The 14,418-nt window shown below is 44.4% G+C and overlaps 2 protein-coding genes across 2 annotated transcripts in view; one reads left to right on the top strand and one right to left on the bottom strand.

Moving 5' to 3' along the window:
• On the top strand, positions 1–2,180 carry wu:fj16a03 (uncharacterized protein LOC335475 homolog). Its single transcript, XM_041948205.1, has 3 exons — positions 1–46; positions 1,788–1,889; positions 2,095–2,180. The coding sequence occupies exons 1-3, from the start codon at positions 1–3 to the stop codon at positions 2,178–2,180; spliced, it is 234 nt and encodes a 77-aa protein (XP_041804139.1).
• A 436-nt stretch (positions 2,181–2,616) lies between these two features.
• Positions 2,617–14,418, bottom strand: part of LOC121614023 (echinoderm microtubule-associated protein-like 4) — a 31,233-nt gene continuing 19,431 nt past the window's right edge. The window contains exons 12-24 of the mRNA XM_041947787.1: positions 14,149–14,244; positions 13,936–14,070; positions 12,842–12,977; positions 9,966–10,114; positions 9,161–9,286; positions 8,946–9,077; positions 8,790–8,857; positions 8,334–8,422; positions 8,116–8,213; positions 7,037–7,124; positions 6,854–6,952; positions 5,725–5,855; positions 2,617–5,237 (exon numbers count right to left, since the gene is read on the bottom strand). Of these exons, the coding sequence (XP_041803721.1) occupies positions 4,797–5,237; positions 5,725–5,855; positions 6,854–6,952; positions 7,037–7,124; positions 8,116–8,213; positions 8,334–8,422; positions 8,790–8,857; positions 8,946–9,077; positions 9,161–9,286; positions 9,966–10,114; positions 12,842–12,977; positions 13,936–14,070; positions 14,149–14,244 (1,788 nt within the window). The 3' untranslated portion in view covers positions 2,617–4,796. The remainder of the gene's footprint in view (positions 5,238–5,724; positions 5,856–6,853; positions 6,953–7,036; positions 7,125–8,115; positions 8,214–8,333; positions 8,423–8,789; positions 8,858–8,945; positions 9,078–9,160; positions 9,287–9,965; positions 10,115–12,841; positions 12,978–13,935; positions 14,071–14,148; positions 14,245–14,418) is intronic.

Genomic DNA, 14,418 nt, shown 5'->3' with positions numbered 1-14,418 from the left:
ATGAAGTTTTACCTGGTGCTGCTGTTGCTGCTGCCGCTCTGCTCAGGTAAAATTATACACTCACAAACTGAACTCTTTAAACTGAAGTTAGGATAACCAGGGATGGAAAACTTTAAAGAGAGTTTACAGTTAAAGTCAGAATACATTTCAAGGGACTGATTTTTTACTTTTATCAGACTAAATCTTGCTGTGTAAAAACCATAAAACAGGGAAGGTTAAGAAAAATGTTAGAGGATATGTGATACTACTGTCGAACTAAAGAACACCTTTAAACTGTTGTATTAAATGTCAGCATAAACACTAGTGGAAAAAAGCCACACCACCTAGGCCTTCCATCCAAACCAACAATAAATCATATTTTTTGACAGAGCTAATCCTAACCCTGACCTGTCCATACAACAGATTCTCAATTTAAAACATTCAACAGATGCAGTCATTGCTCTGCGTCATTTTTCTGATGTATTGACCTCAGACCACCATCCACAGCCAGAGCTGGCTGCACTGTGGTCTGTTACTGTGAGCTGTTAGTGTTGTTTGGAAGCAGAGGAGAAAGTCTCATCTAGCTTCTCTAAACAGTATTTGTTCTCTACTTATGTCATATTAAAAAGCATTTCACATTAAAACGTCGAGTATAATTTACTGAAAAGTTATTTAAGTTCATGTACCAGAGTAAATGTAACTAGTTACTACTCTTCTCTGCCCCCTGCTGATTTTTATGGTTCACTGCAGAGCAGCTATTTGTTCACCAGCACATGAACACAGAGGAGTCAAACCAAAAGTGGGGGGCAGGGGTCCTTCCCCAGAAAATAAAAAATATGACACCAGACAATATGACTTTTCTGCAATTTGGCCTACTGCATATATTTAAAAAAAATAGGGAGATTATTTTAAACCTTCACTAAATATGCTAAATGCTCACTCTCACTTTATATTTGGGTAACTAATATATTTATTTAAAGATTTTGGTGTCAATTATTTTTGCTATTATGGTTGCTGAATATTAAACTCCCTCACTTATACAATAGCTTCTACACTGCTGCCCTAACCCTATCCACAATGCAAGTTCATTTAAAAAACATAGATAATAAAGCCACAGATGAACGGCATCTGCATGTTCTGCATTCTCAAACACAATTCATAGGAAGCAGCATGACCAGTTTTCTAAAATGCTCAGGCTCCTTGAAAGATCTCTCATCACCACCCGAGCATAAATAACATTACATATATTAAGTCACCGACTGCCACACATTAATCTTATGTATTCTGCCCATCTGTGTACACAACATTTAGCTTGTACTCATGTCATACATGATTGAAAAGCTAAGATTGTTGTGAATCGAGTCCTGCAAAACATTTCAAAATATAATATGAACAGCAGGTACAATAATAAATGGCATCAACATCAATTCTGAAATTGAGGCAACTGACCGATGAAGAATGCCAGCAATGATCATTGATAAATATAACTCGGTATAATCTGCATAGCAATGAAAATTTATGGAGTATTTCCTGATAATATTGCCTAGAGGGCGCACATGTTGGGTGAACAGTATCAGTCCAAGTTGTGATTTTAGCGGAATGAGGTTACAGTTGTCCAAGTTGTGATATCCAAGGCTCGAAAGGCCTTGTTGGCTTTATGTATGCAGGACTGTTCTGAGCAGACTTGAAACAAATGGACAGATAAGTATTAATTTGTAGAAATCTGGAGAGACGTTGAACCTTTTCTTGTGCATATGCTGCCATCTTGGTCCTATGGGATGGCTAGTAGAAACCTGTTTGTGTTTCAGCTGAGCAGTTTCACATCCAGTGCTATGGTGAGGACTTCCTGATGGTCAGGAACCTGCTGCTGGCTTGCACCAGCAAAGTCAAACAGGCCTGCTACACCAGAGGTAAGTCCTCTACCTGCTCACAAAGGCTCTGGAGTTCTTCGTCTGGAAGTTTCAAATGAATATTTCAAAGATGAAAATTCTGGTTTGACAGTTTCAACTTTCCGTTTTCACTTATTATCACTGTGACCACACAGTGTGAATTTAAAAACCTGTTCTGTGGCGTGTGTGGAGGCTCTGAGGATTCGTTTCCGCTTCACTGTTGCAGATAACGGAGAAAAAGGCTGCACTCGGCTGGAGAACTGTTCTCTTCCCAAGTGGAACTGCTGCCACACCAACGGCTGCAATGCATGAGCCAATCACAGCCCAGCGAAGCCTGACATCATCAAACCTCATGATGTGAAATAAACTTGAGGGGAGTCTCCCAGAATGCAGTGTGGCGCTTATATGAGCTCAGAATATAAACGTGAATATTTAATCAGTGTGTGTCGTCGTTGTTTCTGTGGACTTAAAGCAAGTAAAATCTTGAGTTTTACAGAAAGTGTGCAAGATTCATTTTAAAGACGGTAAAATAAACTGCAGTTTGAATGTTTATGAGACAGCTGTAAAAGTACACAAGTATTCTCAGGTACATGTAGCTGCAGGGTCACAATTAACTGATCCCTGTTCAGTTTCTCACTGGCAAAGCAGCAATAATTTGTTCAGGGGCACAAAACAACTTGTTTTCGACGTGAAACATGTGGGACGTTTGTATCGTGAAGTTGTAGAGTTAAAAAAATTCAATGACTCATCAGTTTTCAAAACATTTATTTGCATTTTTTTGTTGAAATCTTCAGTACAGTCTGTCGTCTGACAGGAATGCATGAGAGAAGACGTGATTGGCTCAAAACAGTCACATGAACATCGTCATCATCATCATTATATGTATCAATGTCGTTACTGATCCATGAAAAATAAACACTTTAATCCAGAAACTCCCACAAGACCACGTCCCTCCCATATATCCCCATATACTCGATACGCCCCTCCCATAACCCCACCCATCCCTGAACATCCAGGTGAGTCCCTGAACTCTGTACAAGCCCTTCAGACGGACAAGCATAGAAAAGACAAAGACATGAAAGATGAAGAGTATTGAAAAAACATGTACCCCTCCCCCCAAGACGTCATCATGACATCCAGAATACATTTGAACAGAAATGGTCCAGAAGAGACAAAAACAAACATCATCAGCAGTCATTCAGTGAATCACTGAGATCCAGCCAATCAGAGGAAAGGCCCACATGTGTTCCGTGTGACCTCATTGGCTGAGTGATGTAAGTGTTGAAGGTGAAGAGGGGCTGAGTATTTGTACAGTGTAGCTGAGGAGCTGCTGCCCCCTGGTGGTGAACAGAAATATACACACAGGTATGTGCAGAATATACAAACAGAGAGCGACGCACTTTTGTCACCTCTGGATTCTGATGATGAGTCACGGTTTTAACTCTGGAGGCTGACCACATGTTTCCTGCCGACATCCTGTTTCCACCTCTTTACTTCCTGTTTCCTGTTATCAGTGTGACTTAGCTTCAGCCTCGAGCCCTCTGCACTCTGGACTGAAGCTTACCTGTCTCAGGTGAGAGGCTCTTGAAACAGGTCCAAGAACTGCGTCTTTAAGGCCGGACTGGACTGAATTTGACCGACTTATCGAAGTCCTCTATCTGAACTGAGACAACAGAATGTGAAGCTCTGTGATTGGCTGTTTATTAGTGAAATACACTGGGGGGTCGTAGTCACACTTCCTGTTCCTTTAACTTTTTATTAGTGAGCCCGATAATTGTGATTGTTTACGTTCAGAAACTGAGACATGTGATTAGATTGATAGATTTGAGCCGCTCTGGTTTGTCCTGTATCGATCATAATTCACATTAAAAACCTTCAATAGTAATGTCCCTCCCTGGGGGCTTTTATTGTGAGACGTTTTTCAGAGTTGTTGAATTTGGCACTTTATCAACAAAGAAGAGTTGATTAATGAATCTCATTTTAAAATTCCTTTGATAACTGTCAGCAGCCAGAAATCAATCATCACTAAAACTCACCAAGAAAACAAGATTAAGTTTTTTATCCTCAAAGAATTTTTATCCAAACAAGTTTCTAAAAGACATGTAAGGCCTGCAGGTCCTCTCCGATCCCTCCAACACTTCCTGCTCAACCACTCTGCACTTATTACCTGACACACCTGAGACTGCATCACCTGTCAGTTTTCATCCCTTAATTCTTTTGTCTTTTGTTCAGGTGTTCCCACCTTCTCTCCACACCCCTTTAAAAAAAACTAAATAAAAGGATTTCGAGGATCATGTTTTAAGGATGAGAGTAAACTTCCAGGTGTGACAGGTGTCTCTGCTCAGGTAAATCAGACTCTCCAGGTTCTTCAAACTGTGACACACACACACACACACACACACACACACACACACGTACTTCTATACTTGTGAGGACCCTCAGTGACATAATGCAGGTCCATTATGTCATGATCGATTCTGTTAGTTTACCTTTAAATCTCTCCAGTAACATTCTGCTACAGACAAACATCACTGAAAACTTAAAAACATGATGATTCTCAGGGAAGTCCTGCTGTGTCTTCTTCTCTGATTTCTCAGTGGATTTCTGGGGGGGTTAGTCTGGATGGACACCAGAAACAATGAATGATAAACATGTGTTTCATGTCTGTGTTCACACTCGACTGAGTTACGTATCGTATTGTATTAAATCTCACTTGACCATCGCAGCTACAGGTCCAATCCCAACCATTATTCTAAACTGAACCTAAACCAGATCCTAAACCAGATCCTAAATCTGAACCCTGAATCTGAGAGTGAGGACCACATTTATTTAAAAATTTATTCACAAGGTGTAAAACCCTGCTGGGTCCTCACAAAGATAGCTGTACCAGAACATACACACACACACACAACCACCAACTTTCTCTGTCTATGAGGGGGGGGTGAGGGGGGGCAGCCCCTCGTCGCTGGGCGTGGCCGTGTCGTCGCTCGGCTCCAGGCTGTCCTTCAGACTCACCGTGCTGTCCGAGGGGGGCGGAGTTGACTCGGAGCGGGGCGGGGTTAATTCTGAGACAGGTGGGGTTAATTCGGTCGGGGGTGGGGTATCCGGGGAAGGTTCTTGGGTCCCATTGGCGGTCAGGGGAGGAGCAGGTTCCTGTTTCGGAGGAGGGGCGGTGAAGACCGGGTCCCCCCGATGCGGGGTGGAGTTAGACAGGAGGCCGTCGGCGAGGGACAGTGAAGACTTCTCCACCAAACGCCACTGCATGATGCTGGTGTCCTTCCCTCCCGTCGAGATCAGGTGACTGTCTTTATACAGGAAGCTGACGTTGGTCACATGACTGCTGTGGGCGCTGTACTTATGGCTGGGAGCCTGCAGACATACAGATAGGTTATTGATTGATTGATTGATCCTCATCTTGAAATCCAGGATGGCTGAAACTTCATCGGTATTGATCGAAGAAGCAGGAAAAGCAGAAAACTGTGTTTTAGTTTATTATTATTTTAATTTGGGTTTTCTTTAAAACTTCAACAGCTGCAACTAATGATTACTGACTAATTAATATAATAATAATAAATTAGTGATGTCATAAAGGTGACGCCATCAATGAATCAAGTGATCACTTGGATTTAATAAACAAAGTAGATGAATCATTCAGCTCTGTCGGATCGTTCACTCATGAAGGACTCGAGGAAAAAAGGTCGGGTAGAGTTCAGGTGTTCAACTCATAACTGACGACTGTGAAAGGATTCTGGCTGGTCGGACTCTCTGATCACAAGAATTCAAGAATTCAGTGAGGTTTGATAGTGTGTGTGTGTGCGTGCGTGCGTGCGTGCATGCGTGCGTGTGTGTGTCTTACCTTGGGGGTGGAGCAGGGATAGGCGAACAGGTGAACTTTACAGAAGTCGTCCGCCAGAGCGATAACCTTCCTGTTGTGAGATCTGATCAGAGCGTTGATGTCGGTGCCGTCTGAACCCTCGGGCCACACACCTAACACACACACACACACGCACGCACACACACACACACACACACACACACGCACGCACGCACGCACGCGCAGACACAGACACAGACACAGACACACACACACACACACACACACACACACACACACACACAGACACACGCACACACAGATAAAAAGTTGGCAGAAAACATGTTAAAACATCATGAGTATATAAAAACACAGTATCGTTGGCTCTCCTCTCATATCAGTCACAGACTCTTGCTTTAGATATTTTTTTTAATAATTTAACTTCATTTTGAATTATTCTCTTTATTTCTGTCACAGTTCTGCTCCAGTGACAGGTCTTTAACAGCATCATCGTTTCAGCCCCTCTGATGTGACTGACTCTGATGAACTGGATCATTAGGTTGGTTATGTTCATGAAGTCTGTTCAGTAAAGAGAGTCTGATGAATCAGAAACAAACATTTCAAAAAAAATCGGATGAAAATGTTTTCCTTCACTGTACTTTGGTTTGTCTCCTGGGGTTCAGGTCCAGTGAAGTATATAAGTATACCTTTGGACATGTAGGGTAAGTCACAGTTTGAAAATACACACACCTCCACACCTCCACACCTGGTGCACAGGTGTGGAGATGCACAGGTGTGAAGGTGCGCAGCCGTATTGGTGTGCAGGTGTGGAGATGCACAGGTGTGGAGATGCACAGGTGTGGAGATGCACAGGTGTGAAGGTGTGGAGGTGTGGAGATGCACAGGTATGAAGGTGCGCAGCCGTATTGGTGTGCAGGTGTGGAGATGCACAGGTGTGCAGGTGCACAGGTGTGGAGATGCACAGGTGTGGAGATGCACAGGTGTGAAGGTGTGGAGGTGTGGAGATGCACAGGTGTGGAGATGCACAGGTATGAAGGTGAGCAGCCGTATTGGTGTGCAGGTGTGGAGATGCACAGGTGTGCAGGTGCACAGGTGTGGAGATGCACAGGTGTGAAGGTGCGCAGCCATATTGGTGTGAAGGTGTACTAACCGAATACATGGTATCCCAGGACGCAGGTGTACGTTGCCCAGTCGATGTCTTTACACTCTGAGCGATTTCTGATCAACTTACAACCATTTGGAACGTCCCCTGAAAAACAAAACTGCAACATTACACAAGTGTACAGTAGTACAACTACTCAGCTGTCCCGTAGTCAAGTATCACAGTACTCACAGTAGAGGATCTCGTAGTCTCCAGAGTTGGACATGATGAAGTTGTTGTCAGGTGACCAGTCCAGGTGTGTGATGTAGCTGGAATGTCCCTGCAGAAACATTCAGGTGACTCATGACCACATCTGACGACCATCATCATCATCATCATCATCACCAACAGTGAATTCTGGGATACGTAGGTTTCTATAGTTTCTCAAGGTTATATTCTGACCCACATGGTATCTAAGTCAGACACAGGAGCTGTGGTAGAGGTAGGGTTAGGGTTAGTACCCTCGAGGTTAGGGTTAGGGTTAGTACCCTCGAGGTACTGGTGTTCACTCAGTCCTTCATGTCTAATGTGTGTGTGTGTTGTGTTGCGGTTGTTACAGTGCGTGGTTGATGAGAGCTGGTCTACACTGATATCAGCTGTTATTTCCACTGAGAGGTTAAATCCTGCTTACTTTTACTCCTTACTTTAGTTTCAGTTTGATTTCTATGTGAAAAGTCTCTTAATGTTGTCGTGTGTTTACCCCGGGTTTCGTCTCTCAGGTTATGTACCGGCTGCTCCACTGTATTGATGAAGGTTGGTGGGGCTAAATGCAGCCTTAAGGAAAGCCGCAGACATTACTGAGGACACTATGCCGTACTATTGCTATTTCTATTTCTTTCTATTTCCCCATCTGGGGATTCATAAAGTTTCTTATCTCATCCTTCATACAGTCATGTCAGGTTTATATACAGTGCTGCCTGAGGGATCAAAGGTCACAGGCATCCAATGTGGGTTGTTGGCCTTGCCTGTTTCATGCAGAGATGTCTTTGGATTCTCTTAATCTTTTTATGATAATCTAGATTATAGTCCAACAAGAGTGGACTGTAGGTGGAGAGAGACATCACAGACAACAGAAGGTTACGTCAGTAACCACGGTTCTCTGAGTGCAGAGACAATCTGACACATGTTCGAATCAAAGTTAACCAGATCACCACACCTGGTTCTAGTCTAACCACCAACTGCTGACGGCAGCACAACATGACATCAGTAAATACAATTTAAAAATGTGTTGTTCAGTTAAAAAGGAATTCTGTTTCTGATGAATAACTTACTGTGCACTTCCCATATCGGCTGTACTTGCGTCCTCTCTCAGAGACGGTGTAGAGGTAAATAAAATTATCGTGAGATCCAACAGCCAGCAGACTGCCATCTGCAGACACATAGAGAGGTGCATTCTGGGACATGTAGGTCTCATCATGTTGACATGGAAACAGTCCTTCTGATTTTCAACTTGTTTATAAACAGGATGATTTAACTTGGCTCCACCCACCAACAGAGAAGCGCATCACTGACAGCTGCTCGTTCCCGTCGGTGTGGATCGCCACCAGGTCGGTGGTCTCAGCGTCCAGAACATACCACCTGAGACAGGTAGACCAGTTAGACCATGAACTCTACGAACAGATATCTGCATATAAATTTACATAAAAATAGATTTTAATTTCTACAAATTCCGTTTGCAGTCCGAGTGGTTCTGATCAACCGCGTTTAAGCAAGCTTTGGTTGCAAAAGAGGAATAAGATCTTAGACCCAAACGGCCGCGGCCTGGTTTATCTGAACTTATTAACATTCATATGCAGATATCTGTGAAAATGTGAAAGAGGAAGTCTTGACCCAGATATCTGTTAACAGATTAAAAACACACAGCTGGGAATGGACTCTGCTCATAAGACATACGATCTGTACAGCATGTGTGGGGGCTATAGATCTACAAACTATCTGTACTGACTTTCCTGAGTGTGTTCCTATGGTGACCACTGCTCCGCTGGGATGGAAGTCTGCACAGTGTCCGTGTTCCTGAGGGAGAGAAAGAGCTGTCAATCATCTGTGAATGTCCCATAAATAATGAACCCACCAAGCTGTCAGTCAGTGACCCCTCCCTCACTTCCAGCATGCGGCTCCATTGAAGACTGTGATCCACCGAGTTCCAGAGGCAGACCAGCCGGTCCTGAGCACAGGTCAGAAACATCTCTCTAGACGGATGAGAGGCCAAGCCCCACAGCTCGTCTGTATGACCCTGAACACATCACAAAGCAAAGATACTGAGAGCCTGAAGGCATCATATCACCATGCTGTTATGATGATGTCACGAGGTCTCACCTGGACCTCCACCAGGAAGCCATCATTGAAGGTTCCTCTCAGGATAAAGTTACGAGATGTCCCAACCAGAAACTCTTCCCCCTTCCCCTCAGACACGGCTCTGATGGTTCCGTACTGATCTGGGACCTGTAAACACAAACAGTCATGTGACCTTGCCTGACGTGCAAGAAAAAAAATATTGATGGATTTTGTAATTCTTAATATTCTAGTCTAACTTCTGATTGGGGGGGTGATCATCAGTGATAAAATGCTGCGTACGTTTACTTAAATACTGGACTTGTGCAGTTCCTCAAGTTTTTTCATACTTCTACTCCACTACATCTCAGAGGGGAATATTTGACTTTTTACTCCACTACATTTGTCTGACAGCTTTAGTTACTTGTTATTCTTCAGATTCCTTCCTGTCCATTGAAAAGCTCGTATCTCAAGATGTGTTGAATGCAGGATTTCTACTTGCAGAGTATTTTCAAAGTATGTCATAGTACTTTTACTGAAGTGAAGGACCTACATACAACCTGAGGAAGGACAAAAACTGAACATGGCTTGATGTGCGTGTTTCTGTGTGTGTGTGTGTGTGTGTTTGTGTGTTTCTGTGCGTGTGTGTGTGTGTGTGTGTGTGTGTGTGTGTCTGTGTGGGTATGTGGGTGTGTGTGTGTGCGTCTGTGTTTGTGTGTTTCTGTATGTGTGTGTGTGTCTGCATGTGTGGGTATGTGGGTGTGTGTGTGTGTGTGTGTGTGTGTGTGTGGGTCTGTGTTTGTGTGTTTCTGTATGTGTTTGTGTGTCTGTATGTGTGCGTGTGTGTGACCTCGATGTCACGGTCAGCTCGCAGTTCGTGGTCCCACAGGATGATTTTTCGGTCTTTCCCTCCTCCAGTCAGCAGAGTGCCGCTCCTCATCTCACACATACAGAACACGCTGCCCTCGTGACCTTTGACCTGCCGACTGATCTGAAATGCTGCACAAACATACGCACACAGGTGAGTCGCACAGGTGAGTCACACAGGTGAGTCACACCTGTCGTCTGGTTCTACAGAAAGTTTCCTGACAGAAGGAAACATTGATTCTAACAGCACTGCAGCATTTTGTGATAAACAATGTTTAATGTTGTGTGTGGTCTTTGGTGATGACTCGACTCTGCAGAAACAAACGTCATGATTCAAGATGGCGCTGGATGACCAGCAGCTGGTTGCAGTTAATCTGACCCCTTTTTTCTTACTTTTCCTTTTTCTGTTGTAAATAGGTATTTTTATTTAGCTTTCTTTAAAGTGGGCGAAGCATTGAGCAACTGCGCACGTGGGAAACCCACTTTTATTACAGTTTTATTCGGTTTGGCTGTTATTTGCCCTTTTGGATCCGTGTCTGGGATGCCTTTCCCACAGACACACCTGAAGACCTCCTTAGTCTGCGCGGCCCGTCTTTGCTGTACGTGGACAAGCCCGCTGTCCCTGCTGAGATACGCAGGAAAAAGAGAGGCTGCAGAGGTGGACGAAAGAAGCTGAGGACTTCCATTCCCTCTGTCATCATGGGAAAAGTCCGCTCCATCTCCAACAAGACGGAGGAGCTGGCTGCGCTGACCCGGCAGCAGAGGGAGGACCAGACCTGCTGCAGTTTGCCTACAGGCCTAACATCGTGGTAGAGGACGCCGTCATCTATGTGCTGCAGCGGGCGCTCACCCAGCTGGAGACCGCAGCTGCGCTGTGAGGGTCAAGTTCTTTGACTTCTCCAGCACTTTCAACACCAGCAGACCGGTGCTGCTGGGGGGGGCTGGAGGACGTGGGAGTGGATAGACATCTTGCTGGACCATTGACTACCTCACTGACCGTCCACAGTACGTGCAAATGCGCAGCTGTGAGTCAGAGGTGGTAGTCTGCAGCACGGAGCACCCCAGGGCACCGTCCTCTCACCTTTCCTCTTCACCATCTACACCTCGGACTTCACCATCAGCATGGACAGCTGCCATCTTCAGAAGTTCTCTGATGACCCCCCCATCGTGGGCTGTGTGTCAGAGGGGAACGAGCTGGAGAACCGGTCGGTCATTATGGACTTTGTGGACTGGTGTGAGACCAACCACCTGTGCTTGAACACCAGTAAGACGAAGGGGATGGGGGTTGACTTCAGGAGGAGGACACGATCACACTCACCAGTGAACATCCAGGGGGAGGACATTGAGACAGTGAACAGTTTCAAGTACCTGGGTGTTCACCTTAACAATAAACTGGACCGGTCCCACAACACTGACGCCCTGTACAAGAGGGGCCAGAGTCCCTCCACCTCCTGAGGAGACTGAGGTCCTTCGGAGTGTGCAGACCCCCGCTCAGGACTTTTTCTGACTCTGTGGTGGCCTCTGCTATCCTCTACAACAAACGTGGGCAAATGGCGGCCTGCGGGCCACATCCAGCCCTTTGTCCCTCCCTGTCCGGCCCCGTGAGGCCAATCAGAAATTAGAACATATAGGCTATTCAAAAATATTTATGCCTTAGATGCAATACAATTGTGTTGCTTTTATTTTGAAAAGCGTTGCGTTCCTATTACTTCCGTGTGGACACACATGCGTGTGTGAGCCGTGAGTGAAGGTGAACAGTGACAAGTGATGCTAGCCAGGTTAGCCTCAATATGTCGCTACACGCCAAGAAAAGAGAAGTCGATAACGAATGTCCTGTTTTCAACGAGACATGGACTGCCAGGTACTTCTTTATAGAAGTCAAAGGTAAAGCCGTGCGCTTCATTTGTGGTCGCTGTGTTGGAATTACGATTTGAATCGCCACTACATGACCAAACATGAGGATAAATACAGAGATCTGTCTGAGGAGTCTGATGGGTCGCAAACAAAACTGCCAACCCAACAAGGACTTTTCAGAAAACGTTGCACACCCAGAGATGCAGCCGTCAGGACCATTTTGTAAGGCGTTTTCTGATGGAGAGTTCGTTATTATTGGAGAAAAAGGAGCATTTGAGAACGTGTTGCTCTCCCGACGGTCTGTAACGAGGCGAGTTGAGGACATCGCTGGAAACCTGGAGCTTCAGACTGAACTGAGCTGGTCAGGAGGGCCACCAGAGGTCCTTCACCCCCCCCCCCGCTGTCAGACTGTACAACTCGAATGTATAGTTATTATGTGCAATAACTTCACTTCCTGTTGCAGCACGTTTATCTTCAGGTGCAGTTCCTGCAGCAGCCAGCAGGAGCAGCAGATCACACAGTACGGTGTGTTTCTTCAGGTTTCCTCTGAAAAAACTTCTGTCTGTTCACAGCATGAAGTCTTTATCTTCTTTAAAGGTTTGTGTCTGGTACTGAACATGTACGGACCTGAGTTTGTTGTTTGAACCTGACACTGATTCCAGAGCAGAATTCATTAATAAATCGTTTTATTTTTGGCATCGCTCCTCTTGAAACCAGTTTAACAACATGTCACTAAAACCATTACTGAAACTGCCCCCCCCGACACACACACACACCGCTCCCTTTGTGGGTGTTTGTCATAGTGTTAAACTGATCTCAGGTCAGGATCGTGCCGTTTATTCCTGTCTAAGGTCCTGACAGTTACACTGAAGGAGGACATAACAGCCAGACATACGTGTGTGGAACAGAACTGATCAATCACAGCCCTTGTTGTCTCCACGTAATATCCCAGCTCTTACACACACATCAGCTACGACAAAGAGCCATAAATCAGTCTGTCCTCACCTCTGGGTCCCTTCCCAGTGGGGGTCTCTGCGGAACTCCTGGTCCAGACCAGCAAGACTCCTCCAGAGTCTCCAGTCAGGATGTCTCCAGTACTCAGGAAGGCCAGACACTGAACAAACTTTGGCTTCTCATATTTCTGAAAACACAACAAGAAACCAGATCAGAGGTAGACAAAGACTACTCAGGTCCTGGACTTAAAGGATAACTTTGGTTTTTTACAACCTGGACCTTATTTGCAGCATTAAATAGGACCACATAATCAACCAAACATCATTCATCTTTGTGTCGATTTAATCCCTCAGCTCTAAACAAACAGGTGTTTGTTTTCCAGATGTTCAGTTTTGATCTGTAGTTTTCTGTTAGTGTGATGCTTTTTCTACTTTTACTACAGAACTGTGGAGAGTCAACAGCTGCGTCGATTAGTTCTGTCTTTCCTGTTTAAATCTGCAGATTACAGATGACACAGACAACAGTTGAACAACAGTGAACCTGGAAATAACTCTTTGGTCAGTATCTACTTTAAAAAATGTCTGAAGTTTCTTAGTCAGTCAGGTCGGAGGAAACCTAGAAACCAAGTCAAAAGAACATTTACGCTGAGTCATTCATGTGTTTGGACACCTCAGACATCAATAGATCAAAGTGTGTGGTCAATTATTCACAGTCCCGGGCGCCGATCTTCCATTTTTAATCTGATAAATTGATGTTAACTTTTGCAGAAAATGGAGGAAGATGTGATTTAAAAGTGACTGCTGGGAAAGAAAGAACAACTTTGAGTCTGTCCCAGATTTAAATCACATGCTGGAAATGTTCTTTTCTTTTAGAAAATAAAATAATGACCAGAAAAATCACAGAACATGCTGAAAAAAGCTTGTTTAAGGGAAAATTTCAAAACTCTTCACCCTTATCAGTGAACTGTTGTAAGAAAAGTGGAAACAGAAGGCCAGAAAAGTTTTATATTAATAAAATATTTGTAGAATTACTGAATTTTATGAAAATAAAATATCAACCATCGATAACAATACATAAAACCACAATGTGTTGCAATGGAAAGAGATAAAACACAGTATGTTGGTCTAATAGAACGGTCTGCTTACCCCAAAGATTCCCTGTTTACGAGCCAGCGAGGTCCCGGTCCAGGTCCAGAAGAAGATGTGGGATTTTCCACAGGTGACGATAGTGTTTGGGTCAGTGGGGTGGAACTCCACAGCCAGGACCACCTCGTTAGTGGTCTGAAACGGGTTCACTCGGTTAGACGCGTTTTTAAATTTAATGCTGTAGAATCTTTTTGATGCAGAGTGAGTGTTCACCTTGATCTCAGCAATCTTTGACTTTTTCTGCCAATCCCAAACTGTCAACATGTGATCGTTACAGTCATCAATAACACTCAGGTGCTGACCAGAGTCCTGAAAGAGAGACAGAGACATGATGTGAGACAAAAATAGAAACAGATGTGAGACAGATGTGAGACAGATATAAAGACAGGTGTGACACAGATGTGAGAGATATAGAGACAGGTGTGAGACAGATGCAAGACAGATATATGGACAGACAGATAAAGACAGGTGTGAGAGAGATAT

This window comes from Chelmon rostratus, chromosome 11, assembly GCF_017976325.1.
Source record: "Chelmon rostratus isolate fCheRos1 chromosome 11, fCheRos1.pri, whole genome shotgun sequence".
In the NCBI taxonomy this organism is placed as follows: domain Eukaryota; kingdom Metazoa; phylum Chordata; class Actinopteri; order Chaetodontiformes; family Chaetodontidae; genus Chelmon; species Chelmon rostratus.
The sequence above is the reverse complement of the archived record's forward strand: the minus strand, read 5'-3'. Positions and strand labels throughout refer to the sequence as shown.

Excerpts from the sequence above, each read along its gene's own strand:
- wu:fj16a03 (XM_041948205.1), top strand. The coding sequence starts at position 1 with ATGAAGTTTTACCTGGTGCTGCTGTTGCTGCTGCCGCTCTGCTCAG. Across the intron at positions 47-1,787 it reads GCTGCTGCCGCTCTGCTCAG|CTGAGCAGTTTCACATCCAG; the intron begins GTAAAATTATAC and ends TTTGTGTTTCAG. Across the intron at positions 1,890-2,094 it reads ACAGGCCTGCTACACCAGAG|ATAACGGAGAAAAAGGCTGC; the intron begins GTAAGTCCTCTA and ends TCACTGTTGCAG.